The following is a 19,042-nucleotide window of genomic DNA, read 5'->3' as shown; positions in this document are numbered from 1 at the left end:
TTACTACCGGTTCTCTGAACTACTCAAAATTTCCGCTACCGGTTCTCCAGAACTGGTCAGAACCTGCTGAAACCCACCTCTGACCCGTTGTGCGTGCGCTTTGCTCGCTTGCGTGCCTTCCGTGTATGCGCCTGGCCTTAAAAACGTGCCTAAATAGGACGGCATAGAGCCGGGGCAGTTGGGCAGGCCTTCCCGCAATCTCCGTTACCGGTTCGCACGAATCAGTGACGAACCGGCTGAATCCCACTTCTGGTTGTTAAGTGAATTTGGCTTCCCCATGGATTCTGTTTGTCAGGAGGTCGCAAAAAGTGATCACGTGTCCCCGGGTCACTGCAACCGTCATAAATACGAGTCGGTTGCCAAGAATTTTGAGCACGCGACCATGGGGGAGGCTGCAACCGCTGTGTGAAAAACTTATTATAAATCACTTTTTTCAGTGCCGTTGTAAATTTGAACGGTCACTGAATGAACCGTTGTGTAAGTCGAGGCCTACCTGTATAAGTCTCTTCTGGAAAAACCACAGAGCTGCCATCTCAAATTTGGTCAAAGTTGGGCTAACTCCCCCCTCTTCCTGTGGGATTCAAATAATTTAACAACCGGTTCTCTGCCCTAATGACCGGCTGAGTGGGTGTGGCCATAGTGGGCGTGGCCAGGGGGTGTGACAGGCAGTAATCGGCTACCCGCACCCCACTGGGAGCAAAAACAGGCCGCGGGGGGACTCCTGAAAGGGGCAAGACGGAGTGGGGCCAGCCAGCAATTTAACAACAGGTTCGAATGAACCGGCCCGAACCGGCTGAATCCCACTTTGTTCCTGGGTTTTGATGGGTGAGATTATTTTTGGAGGCCAACAATTCCAGTAAACCTGTGGGGGGGACCACCATTGCTATAAACCTGGGAGATGTTGCATATGCTAATAAGCAAGTTGGCCAGGCTGGCATCGAGACTGTGTGGGTTGAAACCGCCAAAAGAGACGGGTGCCAGGACATCCTAAGGCAAGGACGTGGGTTCAGCAACATGAAAAGGGAGCATTGAAGGGAGGATTGGAGTGCACCGTTTGCCCCGAGCCAAAAAAGCAGATTAAAAACGAGACGTTGCCAGCTCTTTTGGGTCCCTGACAAAAATCAGTACCTGATGTTCCCTGGAATTTCCCGGCCTGAGGTCTGGATGAAGCCACACGTGGCACCGTGCCACTGGTGTGTTCTCTATTCCTGCACGCTCCTCCAGAGCCGGCGTGGAACCCAGAATTAAAACCAAACCAGAAACATACATTTAAGGATCCCAGAGAACAAGTTCTCTCTCTCTCTCTCTCTCTTTCTCTCTCTCTCTCTCTCTCTCTCTCTCTCTCTCTCTCTCTGCTGTGCTAGGAAGTGCCATGTGGTTAACCTTTATTTCGTGGGCATATAAATTTAATAAATATATTTCAGAAGATGGGGGTGAAAGATACAGCACCGGTGATGACTAGGGTTAAACAGTGGTGAAATCAGTGGTGAAATCTAAAATTTGTTACTACCGGTTCTGTGGGCATGGCTTGGTGGGGGTAATATGACGGTGGGTGTGGCCTTTTTTTTTTTTTTTAAAAAAACCCATTTTTTTCTACAACCTCTTCGGCGAAGAGGTTATAAAAAAACATGCTTTCAAAAGGCTCTGACGATCCCAGCTGAGTTGCCTGATCGGCAGAGGCTTTTTTTCTTTTAAAATGCTTTTAAAAGTAAAAAAAAAAAAAGCCTCTGATGATCAGCCAACTCAGCTGGGATCGTCAGAGGTATTTAAAAGAAAAAAAAAAGCCTCTGCAGATTAGGCAACTCATCTTGGATCGTCAGAGGCTTTTAAAAGAAAAAAAACCTCTGCCGATCAGCTGACGATCCCTTTGACGATCCCAGCTGAGCCGCGTGATCCCTCCCCGCCCCCCACAAATGTTAAGGTTACTGATGTTATTCCAAGCCTGCTGTCAGGTTTCGATGTCATCTCAAATAAATTGCACTCCCAAACAATTAATCTTTGCTGAAATATTCCATTTATTGAGTACGACGGATCTGGCCCCGACTTCGTCGTAGCCGATACTAACCCTCTGACCCCCCCAAACCCTTCCCTTTCCGTTCCCCAATTCTCATCTTCTCATTGGCCCATCTTCCAAGTCAGTCTCCCCAGCTTCTGACCTCAGCCCACAGGAATGTCCCCCTCTCCTCCCATCTCCTAGGGATAGATATTATCTACAGAGAAAATAAGTAGGTGAAAAGTCAAGCCTCGTCTCCTCCTTTTTATGGCGGCATCAGAATGCTGACACCAGCTTGGTTTGCTTAGCAGATCTTGGTTCTTTCCATCCTTGTCTCCCCCCCTGTGCTTGGAGGGAGGGGCAGCTCAGCCGGGAGGGTGAAGGATCCATCTGGGTCGCCTTATTAAAACTCTTCCTCCGATGGTGCGTTAAGAGGACCAGCAGCTGAGCAGGTTAAAATGGAAGGTGATGCCACACCGCTTGCTCGGAATGTCTCCTGCCTGCCTCTTTTCTCTCTTTTAATTATTAGTAATTTATAAAGGAGACCTCCTTTGCCCCTCTCTACCCCACCTCCGCGAGGCAGCCCGGGCTGCCTGATAGCTTGCAAATTATTAGTAATTTGATTTCAATTGAATGAATAACCCGCTACAGCGAAGCGCGGGTTCGTGGCGGAAATCTAATTGGAGATAACACCATAGAAACTTGAAAAATGCAGAAGGGGGGAGGGTGGGGAGTGGATGGGGGTGGGTTGAGCTTTGCAGAGCTGCCGGGGGAAGGAATATGCAAAGCTGCGTGTGGGGGGGAGGGAGTTGGGGGGAAGAAAAGAGATAGAAGATAATTGGGATTTAATTTCATTTCTTACCTATTCATTTGTTTAAAGATGGGTGTTTAATTATCCAGCGCCGCGGATGGGAATGATTGGCCAAGGATGGATGAGCGTGTGGTTTTCCCACCGGGCCCCAAAAATAAAAAAAATAAAATAAAATAAAAAGTAAAAAAATGGGTTGGATGTCAATCTCCAAGGCTTTGATGTCAAATCTTTCAGGAGAAACAGGTTTGATCGTGAAACTGGTTTTACATTCGGCTGACAGGACTCTTTGAAAGTGCGTGCCCTATTTTTTGGGAGGAGGAGAGAATTAATGGGATTTCCTCCCCCCCCCCCCCATTCCAGGCAGTCCTCTTTAAAAAGGTAAAGGTTCCCCTCGCACATATGTGCTAGTTGTTCCCGACTCTAGGGGGCAGTGCTCATCTCCCTTTCAAAGCCGAAGAGCCAGTGCTGTCCGAAGATGTCTCTGTGGTCACGTGGCTGGCATGACTCAACACCAAAAGCGCACGGAACGCTGTTCCCTTCCCACCAAAGGTGGTCCTTATTTTTCTACTTGCATTTTTTTTTTTAACGTGCTTTCAAACTGCTAGGTTGGCAGAAGCTGGGACAAGGCATGGGAGCTCACTCCGTTACGCGGGGATTCGAACCGCTGAACTGCCGACCTTTTGATCGACAAGCTCCCGATAGGGGCCATGACAGTTCTCCGCAGATAGATTGGCACAAGATAGACCTCCACAGAGAAAAAAAGGATTGTGTTTTCCCTGCTGTCAAGCTGGCTCCATCTTGGTGTGCAATTAACTTGGTTTGAATCCAGGCCTGCCAGCTAAACAAACAAACCATGATTGCTTTCCCATCCTCGTTTTTTGACCAGCTTAGGTATGAATCTTGGATAGAAGTCACAAGGAACCCAGTGAAGAGATTGGTGTGTGTGTGGGGGGGGGGGGGTCTGCCTAGAGTGGGGAATACAGACAGTCCTCGTTTAGCGTCCACAATGGCAACTCGGTCACGAAGAAAGGCGAAGTGAAATTGCGACGGTACCGACGACCTGACTTCATTTCCAAAATGGCGGGCTGAAATATCCAGATTTCTGGGAGGTTCTGACAGAAGAGAGAGAAAAGAGAGAGAGAGAAAAAAAGAGGGAGAAAGACCCCCCTCCCCGTAAGAATTTAATCTTCGCTTCCATTTTTATCCTGAACTTCGCATGAGGAGTTTTGGGCCCCCCCCACGATGGCAGAGATGCCAAGTGTTTTCAAGTCTTCCCTTCCCAATTCGGCAGGCACCTTTTGAAGGGGAAGGGGGGGGCGATCCTTAATCTCCCCCCCCCTTTTCCCCCTCCCTTTGATCTGCCTCTCTTAATTTCCTTGTTTGTTGTTCTTGTGCCGTCTGAGCCCCTCCGGTATCTCTGCCGTCCTTGATGAAAAATAAAATCTTAATTAGGAACGAGCTGGTCCTTTCCTCCGCTTGGCATCAAATCTTGCTAACAACTGAAACGGCTTCTCTTTCCCCCTCCTCCCCACTTTCTCTCTTTCCTGAAAGGAGAAAAGATTGTCATCTCTTTAGGCATTGTTGCAGCCATTCTTCCTTTCCTTTCCCAGGGCTTTGAAGTTAACACACATGTCTGTTGTGTTATTATAACTCAAAGCTTGCCTCTCTTCTTTTTAAGCATCGAGTGATGTTCCCTTGTAAAAACGCTCCGTTGCCTCTTGTGGAAGGAAGGAAGGAAGGAAGGAAGGAAGGAAGGAAGGAAGGAAGGAAGGAAGGAAGGAAGGAAGGAAGGAAGGAAATCTTTCCTTCCTCAAAAACAACGCATAGTATATTTTTTAAAAAAACTCAGAATACAAAATAACAGAGCCAAAAGGGACCTTGGAGGTCTTCTAGTCCAACCTGGAGCTCTGGAGGGCTGGAATAAGGTGTGCAGTAATTTATTTATTATTTATTTATTTATTTATTTATTTATTATTCAAATTTCTATACCGCCCTTCTCCTTTCGGACTCAGGGCGGTGAACAGCCAAAATAAAACATTTATACATAAAGTGCGATTAAAAATAGATTTAAAATAATTAAATTTGGCCCATAGTTTAAAATTTATCAATTTAAAATCCATATCAAAATTTAAAATCAACAGAACCTTCTTGGATCATCTCGGCTCATCTTTGCAGGGCCAAATCCGTTCCATCCTTCCTCTTCCTTTCTGTCGTGGCCCGCCAGCCGATCTGGCAGCAGATTCGGCCAGTGAGAAGGTTGGGGAGGAACATGGGCCAGCCCTGGAGTCTGGGGAGGGCTCTGACGAGGGCTCTGCGTCAGAGGCAGAGAGAGGGCCAGGGCCGTCTTGACAGTTGTCAGCTGCCTTCGGAGTCGGACATCAGTGAGGCAGGAGAACAGCTGGAGCCTGTTCCCAGTGTGAGCTGCCAGGAGAAGGGAACAACTAAAGAACAAGGGTTGACTCAGGAGTAAAGCCATAGGTGGACGGTGAATAGAATAAAGAGGAGCAAAGGGGAGTGGAGTTTGCAGGAGACAATTAGTTCATTCCTGCATTCTTGCCAATGAAAGATATCGGCCTCTCCAAGCCTGATAAAGGTCGGTAATTGTGAACGATCTTGAAAGACTGTGCGAGAGGAAAGACTTTTGCTGGAGAGGAATTCACTGTCAATTAAATAAAAGGAGTTTATCGGGACGAGGACTCGGCTTCGTGCGGCTGGAGAAGCCTAAGTCAGAACAATTCCCCTTCTCCGCCAGCCCTGTAAGGTAGAACCCTGGAGTTGGTGCTAAAGTTCTTTCCTTTCCTGGCTGATCTACAGCCGAGAAGTTGGGGATGGGAGGGGGGTGACAGAACCTCCCCATCTGCCAAATATCCCTGCGGCATAGACGAAGCTGGAAAAATCAGCTAAAATTCATACACCTGCGTGAAGATTTGAGATCCTTGAAGCCAGAATCCAAATCTCGTTTAAGTTCAAAATCTTGTGCGACTTTGGGCTCGTCACTCTCTTTCTCTCTCGGCCCGGTCCTACCTTGCAGGGATGTTGTTGCAGAGGGGAAAAAAAGATAGATAGGAATATTGTGGACGCGCCTTGAGCCTCTCCAGAAGAGTCCTTCGATCACCAAATAGGGGATCACGAAAGTGTTACTAAACAAGGGACTTTATCTTCAGTGGCGGGCAGCATAGGTTGATGGGATTTGTAGTTCACAGCATCTGGAGGGGCGAGGGGGGGCGTCGTCCAACTCCTGCTCAATCCTCCCAAATATTTGCTCGCTTGTGAATAACATGTTTTTAAGCACCAGAAATGAAAAGCAAAAGGAAACACAAGCTCTTGAAATTAAAATGTAATTATTTTATTTATAGCATCTCTGGCTTTTTAAGGCGGGAGCGGGAAGGAGGAACTGTCCATCCTGATGGCTTTTCTGGACGAGAGAAAACACACAACACACTACACACACACACACACAAACACGCACACACAGACATGTTCAAAATCTTAAGAAGGCACGTGTTCTCCTCGCGTCCTCTTTGCTTGCAGATTTACACGCTAGCCTGCTTTTGCAAAAATAAATAAATAAATAAATAAAAAAGAGTGCGAAACGGCCTTGACCCAAATTTGTGAGTTGCTCCGACTGGGTTGGGGATTTTAATTTTTAAAATTTTTTAAACCTAAACCCCCCCTCTTGATCCCCCCACCCCTTTCTCCTTCATCCTCTCTGCTTGCCGCTGACTTGCCATCCAGGGAGGATTTTGTTGTCCGAGGAGTAGGTGGGGGGGTGTGTGTGAGAAGGAGGAGGGAGGGAGGAAGGGGGGGGGCTCGGATCAAGGAGCTGTCAGCTCCTGTCTGTCGGATCTCCTTCCTTGCTTTTGGCTGACTCAGAAGCCCTGGTTTTACCTCCGCGGGAGAGACGCTGACCTTGCTCCTCCGTCTCTTAAAGGGTTTTGCAGCTGAGCCCTTCCCAAGGCTCTGCTTTGAATTACTGGGATTCACACAAGGAGGAGGGGAGGAGGAGGAGGGGGGGATCCCTTCTCTGGCGGGGATGAAAGGACTCCAAACCAAACTCCTCACCCCGTTGCCGGGAAAGTTCAAGAACCCTTGGACTGGTTCCCATTTGTGGTGAGCGGGGGGAGAGCGGGATGGAAAGGGAATGCAAACGTAAACAGCGAAGGAAAACAGCCGAGGTTTTTATACAGTCAAAAAGTTTGGCGCAAACTTTGCAGGGCATCCTGGGGGGGGGGGGAGAAGGAGGGAAGAGAGAGGCACTCAAGTCATCCAGCTGTTTGCCAGGGCACAGATGTTGCAAGCCAAGAGGGAGCCGGAGGGGAAGGAAGGCGCAGCGGTTTCACTCCCCCCTGGAAAATCGTGCCCTGCCCCCCCCACCGCTTCCCGCGCCGCAAAAATTATTCTGGTCCTGAGCATCTTCCAGACTGGAGATGTTGTTAGAAACTGTTTTAGTCCTGTTCTTTTGGGTTTCACACAACTGAAAGGCGCTTGGCGGAGTTTTGCGAGTGCGAGCGACGGTCGTAAGTCCCTTTGTTTTGAATGGTCACTAAACGATGAGTTATAAGTTTATGTCTGCCTATAAAGGTAGCCAGTGCATTAATTGCAGGAGTGGTATTCACTAACTTTCCCGACCAGTTCGCATGCGCCCCGGCCTCAAAAACGTGCCTAAATAGGACAGCGTAGAGCTGGGACGGGCGGATGGGCCCACCCGCGATTTCTGCTACCAGTTCGGGCGAACCGGTCTGAACCGGTCCAAACCGGCTGAATACGACTTGATGAATTGGGGCATTCAGTACAGATATTAACCATTTGCACAGGTAGCTATATCCTGTGGGTGTATATGTTGTAAGAGGTGCTGTAGGTAGTCCTTGACTTACGACGGTTCGTTTAGTGATTGCTCAAAGTTTACAGCAGCGCTGGAAAAAAGTGATGACCATTTCACACAGTGACCGTTGCGGCATCCCCAGTGATCAAAATTCAGATGCTTGGCAACTGGCATGTACTTGTGACGGTTGCAGTGTCCCGGGGTCATGCGATCCCCCTTTTGCGACCCTTCTGACAAGCACAGTCGATGGGGAAGCCGGATTCACTTAACAAACCAGGTTACCAACTTTTCCACTGCAGCAGTTCACTTAACAACCGAGGCAAGAAAAGTCGTAAAATGGGGCAAAGCTCGCTTAAGAAGGGTCTCACTTGACAACAGAAATTTTGCGTTCAATTGTGGGTCGTAAATCAAGGACTGCCTGTATTTCCAACCAAGAAATATTTTGAATCCCACCTTTCTTGCCTTCACCAAAACCTTCTCATCAGTGAAAGGTGGACCAGATTCGAAACGCTCCAATCATTCATTGGATTCATTCATTCTTTCTTTCCCTCTCTCTCTCCCTCCCTCCCCCTCTCTCCCTCCCTCCTCTCCCTCTCTCCCCTCTCTCTCTCTCCCCTCCCTCCCCCTCTCTCCCTCTGTCCTCTCCCTCTCTCCCTCTCTCTTTCCCTCTCCCTCTATCTCCCTCTCCCTTCCTCCTTTCTCTCTCCCTCTCCCTCCCTCTCTCCCTCCCTCTTTCTCCCTCCCTCTTTCTCCCTCCCTCTCCCTCTCCCTCTCTCCCTCCCTCTCCCTCTCTCTCTCTCCCACTTTCTCCCTCCCACCCTCTCCCTCCCTTTCTCCCTCTCCCTCTCTCCCTCTCTCCCTCCCTCTTTCCCCCTCCCTCCCTCTCCTCCCTCCCTCCCTCCTCTCCCTCTCTCCCCTCTCTCTTTCCCCCTCCCTCTATCTCCCTCTCTCCCTCTCCCTTCCTCCCTCCTTTCTCTCTCCCTCTCACTCTCCCTCCCTCTCCCTCTCTCTCTCCTCCCACTTTCTCCCTCTATCTTTCTCCCTCTCTCTCCCTCCCTCTCTCCCCCCTCCCTCTCCCTCTCTCTCTCCCTCCCTTTCTCTCTCCCTCCCCACTCTCCTTCCCTCTCCCTCCCTCTCTCTCTCCCTCCCACTTCCTCCCTCCCTCCTTCCCTCTCTCTCCCCTTCAACTTCTCAAGAGATCCTTATGACTTGCCCATTTTCCCTTTTACAAGCTTGTTTCTAATCTGCTTTTTTGTATGTGTGTGTGTGTGTGTGTTGTACCTCTAAACGGTTCAGACAAGCTAATCTGATTTTGTGCACAAGGGACGATTTTTGGGTGGGAGGGAGGTGGCCAGCCGCCAAAGAGCTCACTGCCTTTTAAAAAAAAAAAATTGGTTTTTAATTTTAGATGGCAAACAGTGTTTCAGGTTTGAAAATTGGGATGCATTTGGGTGAAACGCAAGGGGGAAATACCCGCATGATCTGAAGTGCAGAGATTTCCAGTGAATGTTGAGAGTGGCTCTTGTGAAACTTTCTGGCTTAGCTCACGTTGCTTAGGCACTGTCAGTCAAAAACACTTGAGGACTAGCCCCTTGGAATTCGTGGAAGGTGTTTCTTAAAAATGCCTTCCCAGCGTGGAAACGGTTGGCCTTCCATTTGAGCGTCTCTTGGTGCTTAAAAAAAAAAAAATCCTTACCAAAATTTATTTACTGTATTGTTTAGTGGTTATTGCCTTGTTTTCCTACAAGATCCTATGGATTTTCTTCAACGCCATCCTTATGCTCTATTAAGCCCAATTGTTAAGAGCCTTGGTAAGTACAGTGGTCTAAGGCACCCTGTTATTAAGCTGGTTATTAAGACCAGCTGCCTGCAATTACTGCAGGTTCGAATCTCGCCAAGGCTCAAGGTTGACTCAGCCTTCCATCCTTTCTAAGGTAGGTAAATTGAGGACCCAGTTGTGGGGGCCATAAGCTGACTTTGTATAAATATAAAAAAGGATGAAGGCTATTGCTTAACGCATTGTAAGCCGCCCTGAGTCTCCGGAGAAGGGTGGCATATAAATAATAATAATAAAAAAAATTGGTTACGTAGGGAGACACCGTTCTATTCGTAAGGATTTCCCCCCCCCACTTTAAGCAGTCTTTGAGGAGAGTGTTTGTGTCTTTCAATTTCGAGAAAGGAAATCCTAAGAATTAATCATCTCGTTTATAGTTTGAGACTCTAGAAAAGAGTGCAGAGAAGAGCAACCAAGATGATGAGGGGACTGGAGACGAAAATATATGAAGAACGATTGCAGGAACTGGGCATGGCTAATCTAGTGAAGAGAAGGACCAGGGGAGACACGATAGCATCTTCCAATATTTGAGGGGCTGCAGCAGAGAGGAGGGGGTCAACTTCAAGCTATTCTCCAAGGCACCTGAAGGCCAGACAAGGAACAATAGATGGAAACTGACCAAGGAGAGATTCGACTTGGAAATAAGGAGACATTTTCTGACATTGAGAACAATCAACCCATGGAACAGAAGTTGCCTTCAGACGTTAATTAGTTAGTTGGTTAGCTTCCATCCATTGCTTCTTCTCCAGCCTTCAGGTGCTTTGGAGAATAGCTCTTCTTTAATGCACATGAGTATTTTCAACCGTGGTTGTCCAATCTCTTCTTAAAAACCTCCAGCACTTCTGGAGACAAGTTGTTCCACTGGTCAGTTGTTCTCACCATTAGGAAATTCCTTCTGAGTTCCAAGTTGCTTCTCTCCTTGGTTAGTTTCCATCCATTGCTGCTTTCCCTGCCTTCAGGTGGGGCTTTGCTTTGGAGAATAGGTTGAATGCACTTGAGTATTTTCAACCAGGATGGGAGTTAAGCTGGCTAGCCACAAGCTCGACCGGTCTCCTCCTTTGCCTATTACGTTGATGGCAGCTTTTCGCTGTCCTGCATGCAGAGGTATTGATTTGCATGATGAACAGGAACCGATAATCGCCTCAAATTAATCCTCTAAACTCCTTGGCAGACATATTTATTTATTTATTTGCCTAATGCACCTAAGGCTACGATAAGCTTTTAAGAATTACTGGCCTTCTGGGACGCGGATCAATCCATAAACCAGCTGCCTTCTCTCACCTGCGAATTAGTCTGGGCCGTAGTAACCTTCCGACTTTACGCTTGCTTCGAAAAAAGGGGGTGGTGAAAATTCGAAAAAAGGGGGCCTCCTCGGGAAAGGAGGGCTAATAAGAAGGGAATTGTACCTCGTGGGAATTCCGCGGATGACTTCTTGAGGTGCGTTGGGGCCTTTTTGGGAGGGATAATATTTTTGTCTGAGATGTCCGCGTTCACATCCAAGGGGATGACCGATTATGCGCGGTGCTTAAACTTTGGTCAGGACGCAGTGCGTTTGTCGTGTCGTGTCACGGAGGGTTGCTGTTTAGAAAAGAGGACTTGTAAAGTAATTTACCCAAGATATTATTCCAGACACAGGGACGCGGTGGCTCAGTGGCTGAGATGCTGAGCTTGTCGATCGAAAGGGCGGCAGTTCAGCGGTTCGAGTCCCTAGCCCCGCGGAATGGGGTGAGCTCCCGTGACTTGTCGCAGCTCCTGCCAACCTAGCAATTCGAAAGCACATAAAAAAAAAATGCAGGTAGAAAAATAGAGACCACCTCTGGTGGGAAGGGAACAGTGTTCCGTGCGCCTTTGGCGTTGAGTCATGTCGGCCACATGACCACGGAGACGTCTTCGGACAGCACTGGCTCTTCGGCTTTGAAACGGAGATGAGTCGGGAACGATTAGCACATATGTGCGAAGGGAACCTTTACGTTTACTATTCCAGATAGTATCCCTTTTTATCTCTCTCTGGATCAAGTGAGTAAGATGGCCATGGGTTTACAATGCACACATCCTTGCCTCTTTCCCAATTTTTGTCTGATGAAGGAGTTCTGGAAAATTTAGCAGCCTACAGATTTGGGCTGGTTTTCATTCAGATTTGGCAAGTTTGGGAACTTTTTATTTATTTATTTATTTTGTTCCCCTCCTCCTCCTCACTGGGATTGGCAAATAACAGGATCCTTTTTTATCCTGCGGGGTGAAAAGATGCAATCTTTAATCACACCTCTTCAGAATTGCGTTTTGCCTTCCTGTTTTCTTCTCCTTCTCCTTTTCCTCCTCCTTCTCCTTCTCCTCCTCCTCCTTCTCCTCCTTCTCCTTCTCCCTCTCCTTGTTCTTCTCCTTCTCCTTCTCCTTCTCCTCCTCCTTCCCCTCCTCCTCCTCCTCCTCCTCCTCCTCCTCCTCCTCCTCCTCCTCCTCCTCCTCCTCCTCTTCTTCTTCCTCTTCCTCTTCCTCTTCCTCTTCCTCTTCCTCTTCCTCTTCTTTTTATTTTCCTTTATCCTGGAAGTTTGCAGAAAAGGATGATCTGTTGTTTTTTTAGACGGTCTTTAGCAAAAACGCCGCTTGATTCTGAAATGGCGAATCAACACCGTAAATCGGTGTTGTGTATTCAGGAGCATGGAATGCCATTTGACTGACAGCACTGAGGAATGCGATGTGGGTTTTTTTTTTTTTAAAGCATCTCCGTGAATGTCTCCTCTTGCGCATGTTGGAATATTTGTACAAGCACTTTGTGGCGTTGTTGTTGTTGTTGTTGTTTTTTATTGTCAGTTCCCTTTAAACAACCAGATCTTGTGCAAGGTGTTTGAAAATGCAAAAGAGCTGTGCAAATTTTCAACTGAATTCCAAGTTATTAACTGCGGCTGTGCTTTGCACAAGTACCTTTGCTCTTTGAAAAAACAATTTGGGTTAAACTGTCCTCTGTGAATAGTTAAAAATGCAAGGGTTGGTTTGTTTTTTGTTTTTTTAAAAAATGTTTTTGTTTGACATGTGAACTGCCCCCCCCCCGTCTTTGGGAGTTGGGTGGCAAATCAGTTGAACAAACAAACAAACAAACAAATAATAAATATATAAGGCCTGCAGCTGTTTTTTCCCTACCTCTCCAAGTTGAGTCAGTTTCCTCCCCCATCTCCCTCCCCCCCCCCGATGAATTCTGTGAAGTCCAAAAGGGGTGGAACAATTAGACTACGGTTCCCATCATCCTCAAGCAGCGTGGCAGATGGTTCTTTGGGAAAAGACACGGCGTGTTGGATGGGAACCAATTTGGAAATGTCTTTTCCTTCTTCCTTTTTCGGTCGGTTTCTCTCTGAGAATTGGGCGAGGGGTTTAATCTTTTGGAGAGCCCCCCCCCTTCCCCCCCCCCCATATTCCGGACGTCTTTCCCCAGATCCCAGTTCCACAATTCCCCGGCCTTCTCTAAATCAATCCCTTGTTTGCAGCAAGTGGATTTTCCTTGACAAAGGAGGGGAGGGCTGGAAGAAAAAGAAAAAGAAAACCTTCGCACAATTCCCATTTCCTAAAAATTGGCCGGAAAGCAAAAAAAAAAAACCCACTCTCCGTCTCCAATCCACATGGCAGCGAAGAATCAAAAATTCCCTGCTCGCTTTTAAACGCACGATTCGGGTTGTGCAATGAAATTAAAAACAGGCTGCTGGTGCGCAAAGGGAAGGGACGTACACAAAAGCAGAGCGGGAAGGAAACTTGCAGATTACAGGGCTTAGTTAATCCTGGAGGGGTGCAGCGGAGAAGGTTAAAGGGGGGTGGGGAGAGAACCAGACAGACACACACACACACTCCCCCCCCTTTTCCGGAGAAGGGTGAGATGCTGATGTGAGCCCTTTTTTCTCCTTCTCGCTCTTCTTCACAGCCAAAACGGTGACCTCACTTCTTTCCTCTCCAACCTTCACCAGAGCCGGCAGCTCGGCATGCCCGAGACGCAGAATCGCTGCGAGTTCAAAAGAAGCAGCCTCGAGGTGGGCTTGGGAGCAGCAGGTAAGTGGCACATAGGAACACGGCGGGGGTCTGCTCCGTGTGTGTGTGTTTGCACGTAGGGGTGTGTGTGTGTGTGTGTGAGAGAGAGAAAGAATTGCATGGGAAACCTAGCTGTGGAAATCTGCTCCTGGATTCAGCCACCTGTGTGTGTTTCGACTGTCGTGCCGTGCCGGAGAAGCTGAACAGCCTGCGGGGGAGTTTGGCAAGCAGCGGTGCAGAACGAGGGCTTGGTGGGTTGTGTAATTTCATTAATCAAAAGCCGGCGGTGTGCGGAGGGCTCACCCAGGCTCCTTCCCTCCCCCTCTCCCTCCTTCCTCCCTCCCCCTCTCCACATTTGCACCTTCTGCTGCGGGCTGACCTTTTCGAGCGCTTCGATGTAGTGCGGCTCTGTCTGGCGGCAGAATTGGGAGGGGGGGGTAGAATTAAGGGGGAGACGGAAAGGTCGGGCTCTTTCTCCCCCCCCCACTGGAGAAATGGGGAGCCCGGGTGGCAGACAAGCGAAGGTGCCCTTCAGCCGAACCGTCGAGCCCAGAAGCTTCCCTGCAAAGCTGGACAACACTGAGATCCAGAGATAAATCCAGAAACGCTCCGGATTGATTTATAGAGGATACGATTGTCCCCGTTGTTGTTTTGAAAACATTTTTTTTTATATATTTTCCCAGGAGCGATTGGCTCAGGTTGAGAAAGAATTTGAAACTTCTGAAAGAAAGGCCTGATTTAAAAGACCCTCTGTCCCCTCCCCCCCCCCCCAAATTGTGTAAATAGAACACATTTTTGACCCAATCGCATCCTGCTAAACGCTCAAGGCTGGATCAAAGTCTGTTTTGTTATCTTGGGTGCCCACTAGCAAACTTTAAAGGTAAAGGTTCCCCTCGCACATATGTGCTAGGCGTTCCCGACTCTAGGGGGCGGTGCTCATCTCCTTTCAAAGCCGAAGAGCCAGCGCTTCCGAAAATGTCTCCGTGGTCATGTGGCCGGCATGACTCAACGCCAAAGGCGCACGGAACGCTGTTCCTTTCCCACCAAAGGGGGTCCCTATTTTTCTACTTGCCTTTTTTTTACGTGCTTTCGAACTGCTAGGTTGGTAGAAGCTGGGACAAGGAACGGGAGCTCACCCCGTTCCGCAGTGCTAGGGATTCGAACCACTGAACGGCCGACCTTTCAATCGACAAGCTCACTGTCTTAGCCGCCCCAAACCCCAAAATGTATACAGAGGCACGTCCTCTACTCATTGTAGTTTTTGAGGATTGGACAAGAGGGACAGGGGTTTCATCCAGAAAGTGGAGAGACCCCCCCCCAACTTCGAAGTTTGCAGCGTCTGTCCTGTCCCTTTGCTGCGGAAATTTTTACCCACCTATTTTTTTGGTTTGTTTTTTTTAAACAAATACACGGAGAAGTCTTCCCTTTCCTTCCCTCTAAGAAGATGTTGGATAACCATTTGTCTGAAGTGGTGTAGGATTTCCTGCAGGGGGTTGGACTAGAAGACCTCTAAGGTCCCTTCCAATTCTGTTATTCTATTCTATTCTATTCTATTCTATTCTACTCTACTCTACTCTACTCTACTCTACTCTACTCTACTCTACTCTACTCTACTCTACTCTACTCACTCTACTCTACTCTACTCTACTCTACTCTACTCTACTCTACTCTACTCTACTCTACTCTACTCTACTCTACTCTACTCTACTCCAAACTCATTTTTCAGCTCCTTCCGAATGTGGCCTGATTTCTCAGGACTTAAAAAAAAACGTTTGAGCCTCTCCAGGTGACAGGCCTGTCTGTTTCCATCCAGGTTATCTTCTTGACAGTCACCATTAACTTTGGTTTGCAGGGCTGTTTAAGGAATGATTTGGTTCATGGCTTATGCTTGGATGGAGGAACTCCAAAAATGGCTTATATGTGGAGTGTAGCATCCTGGGAGGGTGTCTGAACACTAAGAGGCTCCCCAGGTTAGGGAAAAGAGAAGATTCCCCCACATTTCGATGGGGAATAAGGGATGAGAGGAAGGAGGGGCCATTAAAAATACCTCCCACCCCGAGTACCCTTTTTCTCTGAAAATAAGACCCAACCAGAAAATAAACCCTAGCATGATTTTTCAGGATGCTCGTAATATAAGCCCTACCCCAAAATTAAGCCCCAGTTAAGATTGTCAGCAGACGGAGGAGTTTAGTACCGTATTTCCCCCAAAATAAGACCCAATCAGAAAATAAGCCCTAGCATGATTTTTCAGGATGCTCGTAATATAAGCCCTACCCCAAAAATAAGCTCCAGTTAAGATCGTCAGCAGATGGAGGAGTTTAGTACCGTATTTCCCCCCAAAATAAGACCTAACTGAAAAATAAGCCCTAATGCGTCTTTTCAGCTCTGTTATTCTTCCTTCTCCCTCTCCTGAGATTCTTCTGGGTTTGGGGAGGGACCCACCTCTTTAAAAAGGGGGGAAACCCTGGCGATGGGGGTGGCCTCAGCCTCCGCAACTCTCATCTCGAAGCAATCATGGTTCAACATGAGGCAAGACGAGTCCTATTCTTCAGGAATCGAGCCAAGCTGCCTTTGGGCCACGGTCCTGGATTATCTTTGCTCTCCGTTTTGGGTTGTTATTATTTTTTTTTTTAAAAAAGTGCATCCTGCTAATTGCACAAACATCCATCTTGCCAAGGACTCCGATGGCTTTTGGCATCATTTAACCTCACCCCACCCCACCGCCCCCCAAAAAAACTCCAGCCTGCAAATGGAAAACAGACTCCTTGAGGCCAGAGTGCACCCCCTCCCCAGCCTCGTGAGCTCATGGAAAAGAGGGGGCTGGAGAGAGAGAGAGAGAGAAGAGAGAGACGATGCTGATAAAATCTAATTGCTGCATCGATTTTGCACTCTCGGAGCTGCTGTCAATGATTGAGGTGTTCTTAAGATCTCTGATGCAACACTTAGCTGTTTCTCACTCAACCCGGCCCACCAGGGACCCGGAGGTATTACCGGCATCTCTTAATCATGGAGTAAGGCAGCGTGCAGTTAAGATCAACCCTCCCTTTCTCACCTAACTGCCTTTTCTCCAGTGTTGCAAAAACCTACGTCACCATTAGAGGGCAGGCGAGAGAGACGGAGGCGCAGGAAATGCCACCTCTCCGCTGCCCTCTGCTGGTGGTTGGTGGGATTCTCGTAGCTATTTTTTTTTATTTTATTTTATTTTATGTCTGGTAGGCCACACTGTCTTTTTGGTGGCAGGGACTGTTCGTGTCGAAGATTGCAATTTCTGGAGAGGAGTGGGATGTGTAGAGTTAAAAAGCGGCCGCTAACATTGACTGGGTAATAAAAAAAAATCCGCTCGGGGGGGAGGGGGGAGAGCAGGGAGGCTAAATTAAATTATCCACTCTTTCCTTCCAGTCCAGTGATTCAATATTTGAGCTCGTCCGGCTGGCTTCTGCTTCCGCAAGCAGAACCCGCTTCTGTAACCCTTCACACATCCAGATGTTGTGTCTCTCCTTCAAGCCTTCCTACTTCTTACTCCAGAGTAAAAGGAAAGACGCTGTAATGCGGTTTCCCCCTCCAGTAATTGATCTGAAATTGGCAATGCACGGAAGGGAAGCGTAGGGAAATGAGGGGAGACCCCCGCCTCAAAAAATAAAAAACCCACCAGGCTCTGGGTCTATAATTTGCAGAGTTGGTTAAAAGGCCAGCTGGGAAAGAAGAGAGGAGAAGGAGAAGGGAAGCCTAGTGATAGCAGCAGGAATTTGAATCTTTGCGGGAGGGAGGTGTGAGAGCAGAATTCCGTCTGAAAATAGAATAGAATAGAATAACAGAGTCAGAAGGGACCTTGGAGATCTTTAGTCCAACCCTCTGTTTAGGCAGGAAACCCTACACCACTTCAGACAAAGGGTTCTCCAATCTCCTCTTTAAAATTTCCAGTGTTGGAGCATTCACAACTTCTGGTGGCAAGTTGTTCCACTGATTAATTGTTCTAACTGTCAGGAAATTCCTCCTTAGTTCTAAGCTGCATCTCTCCTTGATTAGTTTCCATCCATTGCTTCTTGTCCTGCCCTCAGGTGCTTTGGAGAATAGCTTGACTCCCTCTTCTTTGGGGCAGCCCCTGAGATATCGGAAGACTGCTATCATGTCTCTCCTGGTCCTTCTTTTCATCAAACTAGACATACCCAGTTCCAGCAACTGTTCTTCATATGTTTTAGCCAGTGGTAAAATCTGAATTTTTTTACTACCGGTTCTGTGGGAGTGGCTTGGTGGGCATGGTGTGGCTTGGTGGGCATGACAGGGGAAGGATACTGCAAAATCTCCATTCCCTCCCCACTCCTGGGGGAAGGATACTACAAAATCCCCATTCCCTTCCCACTCCTGGGGAAGAATACTGCAAAATCTCCATTCCCTCCCCACTCCTGGGGGAAGGATACTACAAAATCCCCATTCCCTTCCCACTCCTGGGGGAAGGATACTGCAAAATCCCCATTCCCTTCCCACTCCTGGGGGAAGGATACTGCAAAATCTCCATTCCCTCCCCACTCCTGGGGGAAGGATACTGCAAAATCCCCATTCCCTCCCCACTCCTGGGGAAGGATACTGCAAAATCCCCATTCCCTTCCCACTCCTGGGGAAGGATACTGCAAAATCCCCATTCCCTCCCCACTCCTGGGGGAAGGATACTTCAAAATCTCCATTCCCACCCCACTCCTGGGGAAGGATACTGCAAAATCCCCATTCCCTCTCCACTCTGGGGCCAGCCAGAGGTGGTATTTGCCGGTTCTCCGAACTGCTCAAAATTTCCGCTACCGGTTCTCCAGAACCTGCTGGATTTCACCCCTGGTTTTAGCCTCCAGTTCCCTTTAATCATCTTCGTTGCTCTTCTCTGCACTCTTTCTAGAGTCTCCACATATTTTTTTTCATCGTACTTAAAACAGTTCACCTTTTTAATGATTTATTCCCCGTTCAATGCAGGCTTTGGTGTTTCTTTTCTTGGTGTTTCCAGGTGCACCAAGTAGAACCTTTTCTTCTTAACCTGAAGAAGTGAAGAAGAAAATTTCTGGCTTCTCGTCGCAAAATTCCGTGTAAGACGACAACGGGATGTAAGGCAATAGTCTTGGCAGGCAGGGATAAGGCTGTTGTTAATCTTAATTGAGAGCACCACACAAAGGGATGAACGCGAGAGAAGCACCTGAGAGGCTTTTGAGCGCCTGGGGTCAACAAATCCCATTTTTTTTCCTGATCCGGTTAGGCAAATTCGCTCGGAAAGCAAGATTGGCAGTGACTTGCGGAGGGGTGTACAGGGAACGAAATCTCGGAATTTGAGCACCTCTTCCAAAGTTGCTAACTTGGATCTTTCCGTTCTGTGGCTAACTTTACTGTTAGACCTCCTCGACTTAACACTGCGACCGTCATTAAATAGGAACCCGTTGCCAAACAGCTGAATTTCGATCACGCGACCATTGCAACGGTCCTAAGTGTGAAAAATGGTCGTAAGCAGGGGTGCTACTCAGCAGATTCTGACAGGTTCTGTAGAACCGGTAGCGGAAATTTTGAGTAGTTCGGAGAACCGGCAAAGTGGGAATGGAG

The 19,042-nt window shown here is 48.0% G+C and overlaps 1 protein-coding gene across 1 annotated transcript in view; it reads left to right on the top strand.

The window, feature by feature from the left end:
* The window catches only part of SAMD11 (sterile alpha motif domain containing 11), a 110,121-nt gene that overhangs the window by 45,791 nt on the left and 45,288 nt on the right, over positions 1 to 19,042 (top strand). Inside the window, exon 4 of the mRNA XM_070955967.1 lies at positions 13,365 to 13,489. Coding sequence (XP_070812068.1) covers positions 13,365 to 13,489 — 125 coding nt within the window. The remainder of the gene's footprint in view (positions 1 to 13,364; positions 13,490 to 19,042) is intronic.

The sequence above is a fragment of the Pituophis catenifer genome, unplaced genomic scaffold (genome assembly GCF_029215685.1).
Source record: "Pituophis catenifer annectens isolate HBS135680 unplaced genomic scaffold, rPitCat1.0.hap2 SCAF_18, whole genome shotgun sequence".
NCBI classification, from domain to species: Eukaryota; Metazoa; Chordata; class Lepidosauria; order Squamata; family Colubridae; genus Pituophis; species Pituophis catenifer.
This window is presented reverse-complemented; position numbering and strand designations above follow the sequence as displayed.